The sequence below is a fragment of the Amblyomma mixtum genome, chromosome 1 (assembly GCF_055824585.1).
Source record: "Amblyomma mixtum isolate Tamu chromosome 1, ASM5582458v1, whole genome shotgun sequence".
Classification (NCBI taxonomy): Eukaryota; Metazoa; Arthropoda; class Arachnida; order Ixodida; family Ixodidae; genus Amblyomma; species Amblyomma mixtum.
In genome coordinates, this window is record NC_143012.1 from 218,650,488 (window position 1) to 218,670,651 (window position 20,164).

General features: G+C 46.7%; 1 protein-coding gene across 4 annotated transcripts in view; it reads left to right on the forward strand.

Annotated features, from left to right (window-relative positions):
* Cyfip (Cytoplasmic FMR1-interacting protein Sra-1) overlaps positions 1 to 20,164 on the forward strand; it is an 82,443-nt gene that overhangs the window by 17,237 nt on the left and 45,042 nt on the right. For 3 of the 4 annotated variants that reach the window (XR_016286358.1, XM_089563764.1, XM_089563750.1), the window contains 9 exons: positions 212 to 440; positions 3,037 to 3,236; positions 6,864 to 6,954; positions 11,979 to 12,122; positions 13,016 to 13,106; positions 13,479 to 13,609; positions 15,804 to 15,876; positions 16,691 to 16,785; positions 19,627 to 19,865. Coding sequence is in view for 3 of the 4 variants with exons in the window: in XM_089563764.1 (XP_089419890.1) it covers positions 212 to 440; positions 3,037 to 3,236; positions 6,864 to 6,954; positions 11,979 to 12,122; positions 13,016 to 13,106; positions 13,479 to 13,609; positions 15,804 to 15,876; positions 16,691 to 16,785; positions 19,627 to 19,865 (1,293 nt within the window). In the remaining variant the exon portion in view is untranslated. The remainder of the gene's footprint in view (positions 1 to 211; positions 441 to 3,036; positions 3,237 to 6,863; positions 6,955 to 11,978; positions 12,123 to 13,015; positions 13,107 to 13,478; positions 13,610 to 15,803; positions 15,877 to 16,690; positions 16,786 to 19,626; positions 19,866 to 20,164) is intronic. The other variant, XM_089563756.1, reaches the window with a different exon arrangement.

Here is a 20,164-nt window from a genome sequence, read left to right on the forward strand (position 1 = left end):
TTTCACTTTTCTGATCTCACAGTTCTCATTCCGCGTACACACTCTTACTACTGTTGTGCCGCCCCATTAATGTGTTACGTGGGTCATAGGATCTGCACGTGTACCATAGCAGTTCTGCACTTCACGTGGTCCCAGATGATCTTGTGGTGATCTCAGAATTGTTAGACCGACTCCTTTCTGATGCGCGTGTTCCACCATCGTCCCTGTGCAGCATCCTGCTGGACAAGCGTTTCCGCGTGGAGTGTGCGAGCAACTCGACCGTGTTTGCGTACCCGGTGGCCAACCGGTACGAGACTCTGCTGCGGCAGAGGCATGTGCAGCTGCTGGGCCGCTCGGTCGACCTCAACCGGCTGGTCGCCCAGCGACTGGGGGCTGCCCTGCAGCGCAGCCTGGAACTGGCCGTGGCACGCTTCGAGGCACAGGACATCACGGGGGTGGTGGTACGTCCACTTTCTTCAGTTCATTCGTCGCAAAACGTACAACAGCGTTGGTGCAGCAATACCTATTACACTAGAAGGACTTAAAATGAAAACTGCCCTTTGGGATGCTGCTCACTTTCCATCTCTGCAACGCCCCTCATAGCTTGAGGGATTTGATATACCCGTTTTTCTTTCTTTCTTTCTTTTTTTGCAATAGACCTCTCCCGGGCTGATGTTTCGAAGGGGTGGCAAAGGGTGTGTCTTGGCATGGTTGGCAAAACATTCCACTGGTGGCAGCAGTGGTGTAGTGGAATTGGTCCTATGTAATGACTATTTGCTCTGTTTTCCTCAATGCTGTTGAGTTCTTGCGTGGTGGACTCGTCATGGAATCGTAATGGTAGCATGAGATTCTGCTGTATTTGCAAGGTGTTCATAAATCCGTAACTTTATTTGGACTGCTGAAACATAGGAATCTTGACTAAACAAAGTTTGTGATTCAGCGAATTTTTCGGCTGCAAGTAGACATTGTTATATTGAGGTTCGACTGTGTTATGGTTGACAGACCCTGGTTACATGAGCGTGTCGAAGGACATGCTACCCAGCTGAGTGTTTTGAGGAATTTACTGCATTCTCTAGTGAACATGAAAGCTCCGTTAGGATGTGAGGAAGGCTAAATTTGTCCGAGACAGAGAAATACTTGCTAGCCACATCATACCCCCAGGAAAAGCTGCGAACTTGCACTGTAGGCAGTTGTGTACGTAGAACCTCAGTGTAAGGAGTGTAGTGTGATTGTGATCCACAGTACTTCTTTGAAGTACTTTTGAGAGGTATTAACAGGAAGTAGCATGGAGCAGTTTGTAGGAAATACTGTGAATTCCATCTGTATCCCTTTTCTGAGCATGAAATTCATCGTTAAGGCATTACTTGGGGCTAGTTGGTTGTCAGCCTGATGTTCAAAGTGATTAAAAAGAATTGTTAAAAAAAGAACAGAACTAGAGAAGAGACACACTTGACAGCAAGTACTGGCTAGGAACTGTTCAATGTAAAGGCAGAGCAATGAATAACTTTATGGAGCATTTGAGAAAGTTTAGAGCTAACTGCAGTGATAATGCCTGTGTGAACATGCAGTGCTTCTGATAAGTTTTTTGTTGTTTGTTTTTCTGAGAGACATATTGATCATTTGCTGATGCGAATTCCATGCAATCCCATTGCCATGCTGAAAGCTTCCAGTAGTTCTTGCTTTCGCCTTGTTCATTGTTCTGGACGTACATACTAGCTGTGATGTGGCAGTAGGACAGTTTTGGACCATTGTGACACCAGGTAGAGGTGGAGAGGTGGTCCCTTTCCATGAGGCATCAGGAACGTACAGAGCTTGCATGTGCCCGGCATATACTTGCGGGCATCATAAACAGAGTGCTTGTAGTCGTACTCACGTTTTTTGCGCATTTATTTGTTATTCTGCATTTACATTGTTGAACAGCTTCTAGTATGGGCCCATTGTTATGTGCGTTCTGCCCTGAAGCAGACCAGTGAATGTTGTGAAATGGTTTTATAGGTCACCTTCTGCAAGTAGTGAAGAGTGAATTTTATGATATTTATGGGAGCGTGGGTTGGTGGGTTTATTAGGTTTAACGTCCCAAAGCGACTCAGGCTATGAGGGACACCGTAGTGGAGGGCTCTGGAAATTTCGACCACCTGGGGTTCTTTAATGTCTTTATTCGTTTAAAGAATAGTCCTGCAGAACATGAACCACAAGAAGCACAAGTGCAGGAGTCGCAGTAGGAGTGTGCCAGTTAGGTACTATATAAAATGTTGCTAAGTTCCCTTGCACTGGCCGAGAACTAGCAGACACGTTCAATGAAGGCTAATCTGGCCCGTCTCGTGGGCCGTCCAGCAGGTCCTCGGGGCGCTCGAAAGGCAGGGACCCAGCGAGCCGGCAACGGCGAGCGGAGACCCGCGCCGAGTAACGGCAGCCTCGTAGACGACGTAGGCCCTCGTCGGGGCGCGCGAGCGCCCAACTGCAGGCACAAATAAAGTTTACTCCAATCCAATCCAATCTTAACGCTCACACCACCTAGCTCCAGATGGCATTAGGCCACTGTCTGAAAAGCGTTTCGTGCTTACGAATATGCTTACCTTTAGCAGCTTAATTTGGCATTTTCATAATGCATTGATCTGCCAGGTCAGAAGCCTCAGTGAATGCAAGTACAGTGTTTTAGTGAGCAAGCCGTTTGAGCATGAAGGAGGAGCTTGCTTGAAATGGCGGCTAGTTAGTTGCCGTTGCTGTGAGGCTTGGCTTTCTAGCCTCCGTGATGGTCAGTGTCAGAAGCGATTTCCTTGTTTAAAAGAGTGCGTTGTTGGGCGAGTTGGTCAGACGTATCTTCAAAGTATATGTTGCACACACAAAGACAAGGACGTGAAGGTACACACAGCAAGCACAGACCTGTTGTGTGTACCGTCACGTCCTTGTCTTTGTGTGCGCAGTATACTTTGAAGATATGATTTCCTTGTAACTGCATTGGTTGTTGTCTTGTTTTTTAGCTCAGCTGTCTCTTGACATGTTGGCACAGCGGATGGGAGCAAAGGTAGTCCACCACATGCATTTCTCACATTGCAGGAGCTGGAGGGCTTGCTGTCCGTGAACCGCATGACCCACAAGCTGCTGAGCAAGTTTGTCACCCTGGACGATTTCGATGCCATGCTGAGGGAGGCCAACCACAACGTCCTGGCACCATACGGCCGTGTGTGCCTCCATGTCTTCTGGGAGCTGAACTACGATTTCCTGCCCAACTACTGCTACAATGCAGCAACAAACAGGTTGGGAAATGTGCCACATGCTGTTTGGAAGAAGTCCAGTGTTAGTGCTTTTGTCCAGAGTAAGCCACTCACAATATGCGTTGTGGTTAGCAAAAAGTCTGTATGGCTTAGCACCAAACTCTTAAAACAGAGTGTGACCAACCACAGTGGCTTGCTGATCCCAAGGTCACGGGTTCGATCCTGGCCGTAGCAGCCGTATTTCGTTGGAGGCGAAATACAAAAACGCCCATGTGCTGTGCGATTTCAGCGCATCTTAAAGATTCCCAGGTGGTCTAGAACAAATGCAGAGCCCTTCACTACAGCTTACCTCGTAGCCCATGTGTCATTTCGAGGCATAAAACCACACAATTTGCAATTTGAAAAAAAAAAAAAAAAATGGAGTGAACAGGAACTACCGTAGAATCTCGATGATACGAATCTCACGAGGTTGCGAAAAATATTCCTATCATTCAAAATTCCTTTTGAAGAAGCGTGGGGAATGCATTCCTGCAGATCTGTTTATAGTATGGTCTTGTGGCCACAGCTCACTATTTACAGTGCTTAGGTATGATAGGTTAGGTTCTCATGGCCACCGTTCACTACTTGTAGTATGTCTACCTAAAAAAATTTAAAAATTATTAGCTCCTGCCGCAGTGTGTACAGCGCGACTGGCGATTGCGACGTTGGCGATATATGGGCTGTGCGCCACAACTTGCTACTTCTAGCATGTACAGAGCGACTGGTGATTGCTATGTCGGTGAAGTATGGGCAGTGCTTAGTGCTGGAGGGCACGATTGTGGCTTGTGCATTCTTATCGGAGCATCTGAAATTCTGCACATTGTACACAGTGGAGTCTGGGCAGGAAACTTTGCAAATGTTGCAGCATTCGTCATCTGCTTGGTCTTCTGCGCGTTTGTGGGTCTAGCTTTTCTGAGCACAATGCTCCACCTCAGCTGCATTTGTGGGCATTGTCCCAAGTGTGTTCATCCCAAGCGTGTCCCAAGTATGGCATTCTGTAAGTGCCCCGCCGCGGTGGCCCAGTGGTTACGGCGCTCGGCTACTGGCTCGAAAGACGCGGGTTCAATCCCGGCCACGGCGGCTGAATTTCGATGGAGGCGAAATTCTAGAGGCCCGTGTACTGTGCGATGTCAGTGCACGTTAAAGAACCCCAGGTGGTCGAAATTTCCGGAGCCCTTCACTGCGGCGTCCCTCATAGCCTGAGTCGCTTTGGGACGTTAAACCCCAATAAACTAAACCAGCATTCTGTAAGTGCTAGCATCGGAGGTTCTCCGCAATTTCTTTTCAAGCGTGAGCTGCTTATGAGACACGTTCAGCCACCAACCATGCATGGCATCTGCCTACCACGCATAGCCCTTTGCTGCAATCACGTGACCACCCCTTGCATACAACTCACGCCTGCTGCCTTGTTGCCATCACATGGGACACTGCCAAAAGACTTGAAACGCCACTCGCATGCTCTGTGCACTTCTGTGCTGTGTAGAGGTTATAGGTAGTTAAAAGGAAAGATACCATAGCAGTCTTGCAGTGGGTGTACACCTGGCACATACCGTGAATGAAGGGATCAAGGCAAGTGAATGAAGGGATCAGGGAGTGAAACAGGGAGATTTAAAAAGAAAAGCTGACAGAAAATCGGATTTGAGTCCCCATGCTGCGTTGCAACTCCTTCCTCTGACTTTGTTCTGTGTTTATGGCAACTGAGTGTCTTTATGTAATGGCATCCACAGTATGTTACTATTAGAAAAGGAAATTGGTTAGGCCAAGTTATCTCCTTCGTTAAACAGGTAGCCAAGGTGTTTGACTGTATTTGTGAAGTCGACATCTCAAGACAGCCAGCTACAGAACTGAGCTGATTATGCGGGATTTATTACTTAAGTACAATTTCTATTTCTTAGCAGTGCTTTACTGAAATATATTCCATCTCGAACATCAGAATTATTCACACTGAAACTGTGTTGTCTTGTTTTGTCTGCTACCAATATTGATAAAAAAGCCTCGCCTGTGAATTTATAGATCATCTTCATTTAATGCTTGATGCACTTTTTTATGCTGAACGTTTCAACAATGTCTTATTGTTCTTAGTATCAGCTTTTCCTTTAGGCATTTTCATAATTTTCAGTTGAGCGTACCTAACTGACCGCAGTGTCCTATTTATAATACCGTATTTACTCGCATAATAGGCGCACTTTTTTTCCAGAAAATCCGGCTCAAAGTTCGGGGTGCGCCTAACGCGGTGTAAAATTTCCAGAAATTTTTCGACTCACAAAATTGAACATAACGCATAAACGCACTCATGTAAGGGCCGCACCCCGTTTTCCCGAAGTTAATATTAAAAAAAAAAGATCCGTGTAAGGGCCACACCGAAAGTTTCCACAACCCACGCGGGGGAATAGCCTTCAAAATGCACGCGCCGAGGCCTCTACGATCAGCTCCGGCTGCGCACAACAGGAGCGTAATCACAGAGGCCACACACGCGCACAGGAGCTTCCAGACGCCGCCCACAGAGGGCGCCCGAGACCAAGCTCATCGTCATCATCGTTATCCTCCGCCGCGAGCTTTCGCTATCCATATCGCCATCAGCATCACCAGCTCCAGTTTTTTTGCGGCTGTTAAGTACCGGGATCTGTGGTAGCAGTGTCGCGCGTTACTTCATCGTGGTTGTGGCTTTGCCGCCGAGCGTTGCTGTTTCAGCTCGACGGGCAAGCACCTTAATAGCTACACGGCTGGGAGTTTGCTCTCGAACATGGAAAGCGTGCGGCAGGCCGGGAATTTGACGTGGCCTAGAAGTGCGGCAGTTGCGACTGCGGCGTGCCTAAATTTTCGTACGCGACTCCAAGCGCCTAGGTTATCGCGGGCCTAAGTTGGGAACGTTTCTGGCTGGAGATGAAGCTTTCCAAACAACGTTTAAAGTGAGCATCCCTGAAAACTGTGTGCGGCTGGCTGTTCTACGCGATGTCGTTGTACGTGCTGTAGGTCTGCAGCAGCTGCGACGGCAGCAGCACTAGTAGGGACTAGTAGTGAGTTCAGCAAAATCTTTGTTAAAATAAAGATTGGGAAGCGGGGGGTGGCGAGGCGTCGGCTTGCAATCGTGTAAATACAGTATTGATCACAGTGCCAAGTTCGGGGTGCGCCTATTGTGCGCGGAAATAAAAAAATCTGATTTTTCGTGCCGAAACTGGGGATGCGCCTATTATGCGAGTGCACCTTTTATGCGAGCAAATATGGTAATTACGTCTTTGATGAGCTGCTCATAGAATGAGATGATATCATGCCGTGTTCTATATTTTACGAACTCATTTTCTTACAAAATCATTCATTTGTCTTAGCTCCTGTTTGCTGTGCGATGTCAGTCCACGTTAAAGAACCCTAGGTGGTTGAAATTTCCGGAGCCCTTCACTACGGCGTCTCTCATAGCCTTAGTCGCTTTGGGACAATAAACCAAACCAAACCATTTGTCTTAGCTGATCATTTGGTGTCATTATGGTGGCTTGATAACATGTCCTTTGGTGGATTGATGTCATTTGGTGGCTAGATGACATGCAAACAAAACGGGTGAAGCCATCTTGAATGGACCACATTGTTTCGGGCTGTGGAACTGTGTTCTTACTTTGTGCCCCCTCTTCCCGACAGGTTTGTCAAGGTGAAAGACATCACTCTGACGCAACCTGTGACCAGGGAGAAAATGCCGAGTGCCCAGCCTCATTACATCTATGGCACGAAGGTAGGACATCCGTGTCAGCCATAGCAGGGCCTCCCTTGTCATTTATTTTCATGCGCGGCAGCTTGCATGTCCTTGCAAACCCAAGGCAAAACCCAAGCTTTTGCCTTGTTTTAAAAAAAAAAAACGCGTTTGTAGATTGTGCTGCTGGAGCGTGCAGGCTAGTCGGCAGTGCACTCATGAGTTATTGCAGTCGAATCCCGCTGCAGTGAAGTTCATGGGACACACGAAAATGTTCGCTGAAGTGGAAGCTTCGTTGTCGTGAAATTGGGTGAGAGCATTGACGGATTGGACCGAATTGTTCGGGAACAACCTGTATTTTCCAAAGATCTGTCAGTTTTGGCCTTTCGCCATTTTGAAGTAAGTGCCATGGCACAGTTGTCGTGGTGCCAAGGTACTCCGGAGATGATGCACACATTCGCGTAACAAACTCACCCGCTACATTTGCTGTCAAAACTCGTATATTTTTCCGCATGTGCTGTAGAACCGCCCCTGCTTTTGTTTTGTGAGAATCTGTATTGAGACCACGTTACCTGGAGCCATTTTGGTGTGGACTAGGCGCACGTATGCGGTGTCGCTGCGCATTAAACAGGGCTCACCTGTACCTCAAAATCGATGCTTTAGATGACGTGCCAGAAATGCAGTTGCTCCGATTCTTCGAGGACGTTTTGCGAAGGCAGTACGAACATACCGGTGGAGTGTGATTGTGTTGAGACTCCACCTAGAACCGCCGTCACACTGCCATTTACGCAGTGGTGCTTGTACTAGGTCAGTACTCAGGTTTACCAGAAAGAAAAAGAAAAAAAGCAAAAGTTGTTGTGGTGCTCGTCTGCAGCGCAAGAGAGAGACTAGAGTACCCTTGCTGGCATCAGGTGTCTTGCAACGATGCGCCGCCCACCGGCACTGGCGGATCGTCATGCACCTCTTGCTCTTTGTCACTAGGCCTAACATGCTCTGCACATACTGAAGTCTCACAAAAAGCACTTTGACACTAGCCTTTTCACCAGTTTCCGTCGACACGCTTAGCACTGAAATGAACTACTGATTTCCTTTATGTCTTCGTCAGCAAAGTGAGTGAGAAAGCCGAAAGCAGTTTTGCACCAACTGCCGTGGTTCACAAGCCCCGTGTCAGAACCGTCGACAAAACCATCGCAAGAAGTCGTGCACCGTGTCGCATCTTTATTTGCACATGTGTGCACATTAAGTCCGATTCCTTAGGGAGTGTCAGCGGCGTCACTGAAGATACATGAGAATCTGGCTGCGGCAGCAGTTTTGGTGGACCTAACGAGATATGGGTATAAAAAAATCTGTTTACTCGGAAAAAATTCATTGAAGCAGACCCATGCTTTGAAAATTTTTCGTTGTTTGGAGAAATAATTTCTTTGCCTTGTGTGGTTTGCTGATGGGGAATACGAAATACTTCGTTGTGGAAATTTTGCCCTAGCGGGGTTTGACTGTACATACAAGCTGTTTACTGGCAATGGCATACAGAGGCAGAAAATGCTGTGGTACTTGCCACCACTCTCGAATGAAACACAAAAATATTAGCTGCTGGAGAAAAGTTGCAGGTAGATGCAGGTACATAGTAGTCTTCCGTCATTGAAGTAAGAATCAAGTGCATCAGTATCCAGTCTTCGTCAGATTAAATGTTCTCGTTGTGCTATTATCGCTCGAATTTTCTTGTTCGCATTTCATTTGATGCTGACAGTGCTTGCATGTCCAAGGAGTATTGATTCAAAGTTGTCAGAGATGCTTTTGTTTTTTCTTCGCTACAAAGGTACACACTTATATATGGTATATCTTTTCATGAAATACTGACAGTGAACGCAGTTTTGACATGGTTTTAATTCGTTCTTGAACTCAAAAGTGCCGCTTCTTGCAACATAGACCTCAGTATGTAAGAAAAGTATATAACTGCTGTATCTTACCGGTACTCACCTATGGGGCAGAAACGTGGAGGCTAACAAAGAGGGCTCAGCTTAAGTTAAGAACAACGCTGCGAGCTAAGGAAAGAAAAAGGATAAGTGTAACGTTAAGTGATCGGAATTGGGCGGAGTGGGTGAGAGAACAAACGCGGGTTAATGACATCCTAGTCGAAATCAAGAGGAAGAAATGGGCTTGGGCAGGGCATGAAATGCGAAGGCAAGAGAACTGTTGGATTCCAAGAGAAGGCAAGCATAACAGGGGCACGGCAGAAAGTTAGGTTGACAGATGAGATTAAGAACTTTGCAGGGATCAGGTGGCTGTAGCTGGCACGGGACAGGGTTAATTGGAGAGATACAGCAGGGGCCTGTTTCCTGCCATGGGCTAAAGTCCCTAGATCAGCTTTGCTAAGTAGCGACAAGTCCCTCCTCTCCTAACGCCCTTTCCCATCCGGCTCTCGTCTTCCGCCATGTTCTTCCTAACGCGCTCCGGTGGCGCGATTGTATGCACTGGAACGGCGGACCTTGCAGAGTCGCGGCTTTGCTGTAAGGGGCAGTGGAAAATGTAGTAAATGAGCTTGGTATGAGAAGTGGGAAAACGTGCCAGTAATGCGCTCCAAATGTGATCTGCGTTTTGTTTTGCCGCAGATGGTGAGGGCGGGCAAACTGCAGTCGCATGGCGGCGGCCTAGTTATTAATAGGGACTTTAGTTCGTGAGAGAACACACGTGGCTTTGCTATGAGGGGCAGTGGCAACTGAGTGTTCTACCAAAAAGAGGGGAAACGTGCCAGTAATGCGCTCCGAATGTGATTTGCGTTGTTTTGTCGAGGAGACCGGGAAGCTGATGTCTGCGGGAGCCGGTATGCAGGAAATAATTACGGTGCTGCCTCACGGATTACTTGAATGGCGGGAATAGAATGAAAGGAATATTATGGGCACTAGACGCTGAGGCTGCCCGTTGGTTTCTTACAACAACAAAATTTCTTTGCGCCCGCGTCACATAAACCTTTGGCCCGTAAAGCACTTCTGCAGCTAGCACTCCAAGAATTCACACATGCTATGCGCGAGCGCGAACACATGTAAATTCACCAAATTTGAGCGCGAGTTATGTACTTACCGTCAACCAGCCAACTTCTCAGCGCCTTATCACGGTGCGGAGAGCGAATCAAGCGAGAATAAGCGCAATTGTTTCAGATGCACTGATTCTCGCTCGTTTTGCCGCTCTGCGCCGTCATCAGGCGCTGACAAGCCGACTGGTTGTCAGTCGCGCGATACTGTTAAGGAATAGGCAGGGCGTACTGCAGAACACTTCGCAAGAGGCTACGCTTTCAGGGCGCATTACTGAGCGAAAAGGTTTTGGCTACTTGATCTCAATGGACCAGCTGCAGTGCGTTACAGAGTGGGGCCGTAGGCTGAAATACGTGCGCATACTTGCACTGACATGCATGTTTACGAAATGACAAAGGGCGGACAGCAGCGCGGAATCAAACTATTGGCAAACACAGTGAGAGCCGAGAGCTTTACCAATTCTGACTCGCCAGCCAAAGTTTGCTACTAGAGCATCGAATCTCAATGATGGAAAGCAGGAATTGAACTTTCCTCGCATAGCTTGCTAGACTTTGTCGGCTTGAATTTTTTTTTTCTCCCAATCCTGTGAAGCCATGCTTTCTGTCGCACAATATCGTCCTTCGCAAGCGGCACTGAAAACAACGCCAGCCCTTTTCCTGACTGGGTTGAGCACCCGAAGGCGCAATAGCCCGGCATTTCGGCTGCTGCTGCCGGCACAAAAAAGCGCCCGAAAACCTAAAGTGGCTTCCAGCAAACAGCGACAAATGTAAAAACGTCACCTCTGCTGGCGCGTATGATGGAGAACGCTCGCGCAGGTCTCCACGCGCGTGCGCATTGTATATATATATATATATATATATTAACCTTTGTAGATATGTAAATAGATTCATTGAAAGTGTACCCCTCCCCCTGTCCTTTCTTCTGTCCCCTCATCACTTTTCTTTCACTTCTACTCTCTGCCTGCTATCCTTTATTTCGCTGCCCCAGCTCAGGTGCTTCCCGTCGCGATAGCAGATGCCGGGGCAGCAAATATTCTTTTACCTTCCGTATCAAATGCACAATAAAATAACCACTTACTACTTACTACTCTGCTGAATGTTTGTCGCCAGCACAACTATAGGAGCAAGAAACGTAGCGTGCAAGCGCCGTCGAACTATGCAGCCGGACGACTTAGGAAGAACATGGCGGAACGGAACCAGTTCCCAACCGGAAGTGGGCGCTGTCCAATAGTGTGCGTCGGCGGCGCCGCAAACGTTTTCGGTACTTAGCTTTTTTTAGAAAAGCTCATAAAGGGACTTTACCATGGGCGAAGTCGTGCTGATGATGATGATGATATATGACGCAATGTCTGCAAACTTCTGTGATGTCTAGTGATAACTGTTGGATGTCAGAAATTGGCCTGCTCTGAGTGGCTCATTTGGACATGCCTGTGTATCAATGTTTTGTGGGTGATTGTGTCAGAGATCACTTAGTGTGCTTGCCTGCACATTCAGTGTCTCACTGGTTTACCTTATGTTTTCTTTGCGCCAAAAGACAGTGAAGTTATAATCGCTCATGCGTTGGAGCAATTGAGATTCTACTCTTTAATTACAGGGTCACTGGGTGCCTACTACGGAAGAAAAAAAAAAATAAAGGTCATGCTAAAAACTTCTCACTTGTCTGTAAATGGCTGTACAGGACAGAATCATCCCTATAGATTATCATATGTCCACCTGTCCATAGTCTCAACACAGGCACTTTGCTAGGAGCCTGCTCATTTGGGCTAGTCTGAAAAGGCGGTCTTTTGCATTTTTGTTCATTTTTAAAATATGTACTGGCAGCTGATTTCAGGTAGAAGCCAGTTATTCCTGTTTGGGAGGCGTTACGAGTTTGCAAGCACCTGTAGCCATTGCTTTCACCCTTATTGTAAGTGCACATGCCGTCAACTGTTACTAAGCTGTAACTAATTACTGTGCTCCCATAAACATTGTTCTCATTGGATGCCACTGTTTTGTCTTTTTTCTCACCGTGCAATGCTTGTGTTTTGTGCATGTCCAGGCCCTGAACTCTGCGTACCAGCAGATCTACAGCCTCTACAGTGGCTTCGTAGGTGCGCCACACTTCCGTGCCATCTGCCGGCTTCTGGGCTACCAGGGCATCGCTGTGGTCATGGAGGAACTGCTCAAGATCGTCAAGAGCCTGGTAGGACTTGCCCCTTTCTCTCGTACCCTACACATTACTGAGCATTGAGATGTTTAGTGGCCGTGTAGCGGGAGTGGGGGTCCGTCTGTGAGAGTGTCATGGTTGCAGCTAAGAATGACCCGAGTATTAGTGAAGCAGGTGGCTTGCAGAGTAGAAATTGGATGCACCTTGTAGGGACACAGCTGTGCAAAGGTTCTATGTTCTGATTCTCAACTTTTTCGCGGTGAAGTAGAACCTGTGAGATTGAAGCGATGATTTCTGCAAGCGTGCTGTTCTCGTACGCTTACAAGCCAGTCACACACACACATCTGGAAGCTATTGCTCTATGCTCATAGCTTCCGCTTCACTGTCAGCAAGTTGTGAGATGAAGTATAGCAGGTGCATAGCACTGATGTCGCATGTAATGCAGCTAGGTTTTTTTGCATAGCACCAAATGATGCTAGGCTATCCACTGCAGTACAGAAACCTCGCCGTGAGGCACCCTACTCTGCGGTATCTTGCATCCCTGCGCGTGGTCTCAGTGAAGAGGTGCTGCAACCTTGGTTGCACTATATAAGGACATGAGGAATGTATTGCGGTGAAGTTGGTAGGTTAGGGCTGGTGTGAAGGAAGAAACAGAGGAGGGAGGCAGGTGCAAGTGCTGGGCTTCAAGTTGTGGGGCTCTTTATTTCACTCTCACTTCATAAGACCCTAGTTAAGCATGATTTAATGGCGAATAATGTCATTTCTGAACCAACTGTGACCTGAGCTGTTATGCAGGTATTGTTTTCTGTGGACCTTCTCGCAAATGGCAAGCTACTTGGGAATCGCTTCTGCACGAGATCTGCTTTGCAGCTTGTGCTTTGCTGTCCTCTGGCTACATATCGCGTGTTTTTTTTTCCCCGGTGCTGCAGATCCAAGGTACACTGTTGCAGTACACGAAAACTCTCTTGAAAGTGATGCCGAAACACTGCAGGCTCCCACGCTATGACTACGGCTCTCCTGGTGAGTTTTCAGCCTGTCGTGCCAGTGGTACTGTGCCATTACTACTCTTATTGTGCATCAGCCTTCTGCCTGAAAGACCAACTGTGCTACATTGTTCCTCACTTGAGCAAACTACAAGCCAACAAATTTTTGCTTGTTTTGTTTTTTACAATTTGTCTGCAGCAGGAGAAGGTTGGCGAAAAAATTTCACCCATTATCATTAGGCACTGCAATTCCCTTTAAGCATTTCTTCATTCCTTAAGACTTTTGGGTTCTTTGGTGTGTTCATGCAGTGTAGACACAGAGCTTCACCATGCAGCATTTCTTTTTTTAAAGCTTGCTTTTTCATAAGGCGCACCCATTGTGCCCTGGTGCTCTTGCTCTTGTCTACAGGTATCCTTGGTTACTACCATGCCCAGTTGAACGACATTGTACAATACCCCGATGTCAAGACGGAGATGTTCCAGAGTTTTCGGGAAGTGGGCAATGCCATCCTGTTTTGCCTCCTGATTGAACAGAGCTTGGTGAGTAGTTTTCGTCCATCCTCTTGTTTCCGCACTGCTTTCAAATTTATTATCAACACCTACCTGGTTGCAGTTCAGTTGCATGCTAACAGCATTGACCCTCTAATGTGCTTGATGGATAAGCCTCTTATGATCTCTTTTCTTGAGCGTGATACCTGGCATAAATAGTTGCTATATGGTGAGTATAGTCAGTTCTATCTTGAATCCCTTTTCATGATGAAAAAAATGGATTTAGTGCACTTGCAGCTTGTGCCTTGATGGATTCATCTTGTGTGATCAAATATCCCGTTGCCTTGTATTATGATGTCCATGCACATTTTGCTGTATAGCAAAACCGTGTTAAGGCGTACCTCGCTGGATTGCGGAAAAATTATGTGCAAAGCAGTAGTTTGCCTTAACCGAAAATGCTTGAAATATTTCCCCTTACCTGCTAAAAGCTGACACCTGATGTATTCCGCGATGGAGAGCACACATGGCAGCTTTTACTCCCTTTAGGCTATAGAAATCCACTTTAGCATGCCACTGAGGGAGCCTCGCAGTTACTAAGTGCAGCCTCGCTAACCAAAAGTGTGTAGAGCATGAAACAAGGCTCTGTATTGTTCGACATTCCACACTCTGTCGTTAGTCGAAGGTCCTTCTCATGTGCCGCTACAGATTTCTTCTTCCCATGATCGATATTCCATGCAGTGCTGAGCTTTTCCTTGGTGGTTAATGCTCGGAGCATCGTGCCAATGCCACAGGTGGTCGGCATGATGTAATTTGAAACCACTGCCTGTCAGAAGTGTGCAGTCCGTGATGAAGCCCATATTTTGACTGTGCAACGCAACAGGGTGGAATCACAGTCACGCAGCGACTCCAGTCGGCCAGCAATGCGGCACATAAAGGAAAAGGAAACTGTTGTGGCTAGCCTGAACTGCAGAGAAGCGAGTCACGTGACAGTAAGCGATAGCTGTGGCGATGGCACCATATACCGTATTTACTCGAATCTAGGCCGGCCACGATTCTAAGCCGAGACCCGAAAGTTGAAGGCCACAGAAAAAAAGAAAACTTACCTCGATTGTAGGCTGGCCAAAAAAACAACTGCGAACAAGAGGTACAGCACGCAAACGACATTTATTGCCAGGAACCCGGGATCAGCCGCCGAAGTCCCGCCCGGCTTGAATATTTGACGACTGCTCTGCAGCGAGTATAACGTTCCGCTTGAAGGCGGCACTATAATGGCACCGCCTGTTTGGTGCCATGGTGTTGGTGATAAAAACCACGCACGAAAACTTCACTGCTGCGAATGTGCTCACGCCACCGCACGAGAACAGAACAAGGCCAAAATGGCAGCCAGTGCTCATGTGTGCTTTGATCAGTATCGGCTACGGATAGCAACGGCTACAGTGCTGTCTTTCGTTGGCGTTTTGTGGGGGCGCCACCTGCGTGCTACATTTATTCATATTTTACAAATACTAAACCTCGAAACGAAATCCTCGAATCTAAGCCGACATAAGAGTTCTACATCTCGTTTTTTTGAAAAAACTATCGGCCTAGATTCGAATAAATACGGTACGCGATACCGGTGCCTGTGAATGGGGTGGTGGTGGGGGCAGCAGCTGTAAAGCAAGGGCTCTGGTCTTCAGGGACAGGAGAGGTGTTCTGCAGGGTCACAAGGCGGCTGTCTCAGGCGTCTCAGCAGTGGTCAGCATGTTCATGCTGCACCATATCGGTGTCGATGCATCACCATGACCTACACGGGTGAAGCTTCCCTGCAGTGTGTGGCATAGTTCATGGATGCTTTAGGAAGCACCTCTCCAGCCTTGTAGGCAATGATCGGCACACTGTGACTGAGGTCTCCACGATAAATCACTATGCGTTAGTGGGCACCAATGCATGATGTTTATCGAAAGAGGAGCCAGGAGTTTCGTGTCGCTTTTATGTGGAACTGCTGCTTGAGCGAGTACGCCTTATTGAGGTTTTGCTGTATTGTCTTGACTAGCATCACCTTCACCACATTTGTCGGCTGTTGTTGACAAATGTGCTAAAAGACACATTCTTGTCTAGATTTTCTTCGTTCTGCTCAGTCACCACTGAACTAGCTAATGTCCAATGCTTGTTGGGATGTGTTTGTTGTTGTGCCCACCCAGATGACGTCAGAGAGCAAGTAGATAGTTTTTCGACATGTGATTTGCCTGTGCTTGATTGTGTGCAGTCGCAGGAAGAAGTGTGTGACCTCCAGCATGCTGCTCCATTCCAAAACATTCTGCCACGACCTTACTGCAAAGGTTGGTGATGCTTTCTCTGCTTTTCTGTTTTTCTTTTCTGTTGCTGATAAAATGCTTGTGCTTGCTGAGATAGTTGCTGAGAAGTATTTGCATTGCTTATGCTATATGCAAGGAAAAAAAAACTGCAAAAGGCAGGTGGCGTTTTAAACACGTAGCTATTACCGATGTAGGCACTCTTTGTGCCCATTGAAGAATAGGTATCAATAGACAGTGCTACCACATGGTTCAGGTCCATACTGATTGAGAGGTTGGCCTGATACTCGCCAAGTAGGACCACAGGCATCAAAAGTAGCAAGTTCTAATTTACAGAAGTGAAAAACGTGGGGGGAGGGGGTTGGAGAGGGGGCAGCAGCGTCGAGCAGTACCGGGCTGTTGGCTGACTTACACCTGTTTTTTTTTTTGTAAAATTTTGTCATGAAGTTTTGTGAGTTTTGTGTTTAAGTGTTTTGGGACCGCTACTTTGTTGTGGCTTTGCAGTAGTAATTTTGTGTATGGGTACTAATTCCTACAGTTCTTTTTTTCTTGACATTTGCATGTTTAATGAGTTCACAGATTCTATGACTAACTGATAGTTCCATTTGAAAGTACTTGATTAGCATACAGCTGGGTGCTAATTTTTGCAGTGAGCATTGGAAGTGCCTTTGTAATGAAGGTATAAAACATGTAAACATGCTAATATAGAAGCAAGTCCTTGATTTCATGCTGAAATTTTTCGCAGCAACCTTTACATTGCTTTGACTGCTTGCTCCTTTCCAGTACAACACAAAGCAACTTGGAATTTTTTTAGTTTATGATATTTAATTTGATTTTTCAGATGGTGAAAAACCTGAGACCAAACTGAAGCGTCTTGAAGCCAAGTATAGCCCACTGCAGGTGGTACAGACCATTGAACGTCTTGGAACGGCTAAGGTCCGAGACTTTCCTTCTTTCCTGTATTGTTTTTTTCTAAAATGTTTCTTATTTTAGCCTTTGCTGTGTTGGAAGGTATTGCAAGTGTTTTTTTTTTTTTTTTCTCACTGCTGTCCTAATAAGTTTGCATGGCTGTAAAAGTTATGAGGCACCTGTGTTAGGACTGCAATTGGGTTGAAAGTATGGGTGTGCAAATACTGAAATTATCTAATACAAATTGAATATCTACTCAGTATGAAAAAAGTTTTCAGGGAAAAATAAATGGGCAAATATTGTTCATCCTTTTTGAAAAACGGCATAGGGTCTTTGCAACTGAAATTAAGTAAAACTAGACCAACTCGGGACCATACAAAATAATATATGACATGCACAGAAATGTGTACTGCTTGATTAGACAGCATGAAAGTATGCAACCTGTATTGCCATGCAAAATAAGTGAGCAGATGAAATCCTTGATTTAATATGACTGGCAGCTAAAAACAGCATGCTGGGCAGCACCAAACTGGTGTTTCAAGAGACTAGAAAAAAATGCCTGAATTATCTGATGGTGGAGTTACTGCAGGCCTCCCTCCCGGCAAAATAAAAATTGCCAAAAATGTGAAAATGCACTGACCGGGGAGGCTTCTTCGCACAAACCGCGAACAGTCCGTGACAAGCGCGCAGTTTCAGTTTGTTGGAAGAACGACGCAGACGTAAGCAAGGGCAATGTATATTGGAGTTGGAACAGTGAGGCTACCTCTAGAATGAAAATCAAATTACCATCGGCGCACTGGTCGGGGTCCAAAAGCTGCACGCAGCTGTGTTTGCATGGCTGGCGAATGCATGGCTGATAGCCGCTGCTGCCGTAGGCTGGCGGCGAAACTCGGAAGCAAACTTTTTTTGCTTAGCGAGGGGGCCCCCCTATCATCACCATACTTTCCTTTACACGCACATCATATGTGCATGGGCTACAGTGCACCATGCAAAAGGAAGGATATTTTTCATGATCGATAACCCCGCTAATGACACGTCAACTTGGCCTAAACTTCGGGAGGGCCATGTGAAATTCCAGTAGTGGGCTTTCCCTCTTATCACCCGAGCGAGATGGTGGAGCTCACACAAGAGAAGCTTTGAATGCGTGTGGATGGATGCCACAGGTGTGGGAGTTAGGTATGAAAACGTTACAGACTGATTGAAGCAAGAAACCACATGCTTTGGCGTTGCGATTCTTTGAAGCTGGAGGTTGGCCTAAAGCTGGTGGTTGGTCTTATCACGTGCGATATGTGGGAAAGCCCACACGCAGAACCTCACACGAGGTCCGAACGTATCTGCTTCGGAATTCGACCGGTCCGCCCCCCCCCAAAAAAAAACAACGGTGAAGAAAGTGAAGAGGAAGTCTTTGTATTTTCCTGGCACTGTTAAACTCGACCTTCGGATAATTGGCCCAAATGTTGAAATTCTACGATATTAATTTCCCCAAATTAAATATGAACCGAATAACAAACATATTCATATTTGAAGTTTCGAATATTCGCATACCCCTAGTTAAAAGTAATGTTAGATGTACTTTAAAATAAGATGTGAAGTAGAAGTTAGTTCCGTAGTCGTTATTTAGTTTCTGTTGCTTGGTTACATTCTGTCTTGGGTACATGGTTGACGGTTAGCAAGAAAAATATTCTAAGGTGTAACTGGCTTTGCGCCCGCTGCTCGCTCTGCATAACTTTATGGTATCCATAAGCTACGGACCCGCAGAAATGATTGGTCTTGAATTTCACTTCTGATTTGTAGCAATTTTTAATCAGGGTAAAGCCTTCTGTTGGAGGCCGGCTATGAGCAGCACTTTTTCTGTTTCGATGACTGTTCACTCATTTATTATGCCCTTAAAGGCCCAAGGGACATGTCAGCTATGCCGCCATCCAGTTCCCTTGCTTTCTGTTCTTGGTGACAGTTTTTCTTACGCCAAATAGCTTGGCCACACGACAGTATGCCTAGCCTGGCCTGGCCGCCTGGCGCATTGCTCTCCCCACAGTAACTTTATTCTGTTGCTGGAGAAGCTGGTGCCATCTACTGAATCTTCTTGTAATTAGATGCGCCTAACAAATTTTTTGTGATCAAGAAAACTGTTTTTTTTGCTTCGCTTTAAACTTCGAAAGTTGACAGTTGTGTTGTAAATGTGCCTAAAATAACATATTGACAATATAGCAAACAAGGGAAGGGGCATGAGGGGCTCGTTATAAATATGACAGAAGCCAACAGCCACAGAAACCAAGGGGCACAGGGGATTTTTTTTAATTTATTTATTTAATTTGTGGTGTTGATCAATTTAGAATATTACTGAATATGTTACTGCTTAATGCTAATTGATTAGAAAAGCAGAACAAAAAACAACCACATGCCGCCGGTGGGATCCGAACCCAAGAGGTCGGAGGTTGTGGGTTCGGATCCCACCGGCGGCATGTGGTTGTTTTTTCTTCTGCTTTTCTAATCAATTAGCCTTAAGCGGTAACATATTCAGTAATATTCTAAATTGATCAACACCACAAATTAAATAAATTTTTTAAAAAATCCCCTGTGCCCCTTGGTTTCTGTGGCTTTTGGCTTCTGTCATATTGACAATATAATATTTAAATTAAAGTGAAACTAATAACTGCAAGCAGGGACCATATTCCGCTGCACAAGAAGAGAGGGTGTGTTTCGGCTCCATAGCTTTCGCTGCATTGCCAGGGAAAGTTGTCGCGGAGTAAACTTGTGGGTTTGTGTTGGAAACAGTATTGCTTTTAAAGATGTTTGTTCGTTTGTTGGAGCTGCCTGTGTGAAGCTTCTACTGCGTTACCAATGAGGAAGCGACCTCTCTGCACGCAGCAAGCCAGCATTGCCAAGGAAGGGGACCTCCTGACGAAGGAGCGCCTCTGCTGTGGCCTGTCGGTGTTTGAGGTGATCCTGACGCGCATCAAGTCCTACCTGGAGGACCCCCTCTGGGTGGGACCCCCGCCGGCCAATGGGGTCATGAACGTCGAGGAGTGCACGGAGTTCCACCGCCTCTGGAGTGCCTTGCAGTTTGTCTACTGCATCCCTGTGGGCGAGAACGAGTTCACTGTCGAGTAAGCTCTTGCATTCATTTTCTTTTATGCGAAGCATATTAACGTAGGTTTCGGGCCTTCGTGCGACGCCCGGCGGTGGCCACCATTGACCTTCAAATGACCTTCAAGTAGGTCACGTGACATGACGTCACACCGGCTGCAGATGGGGCCTCATATCGCGCCGTCAGACGTCGCCCGGCGGTGGCCACCATTGACCTTGAAGTGAGATCACATGATGTGACGTCACGTGATGACGTCACACCGGCTGCAGATGGGGCCTCATATCGCGCCGTCGGACGTCGCCCGGCGGAGGCCTCCAT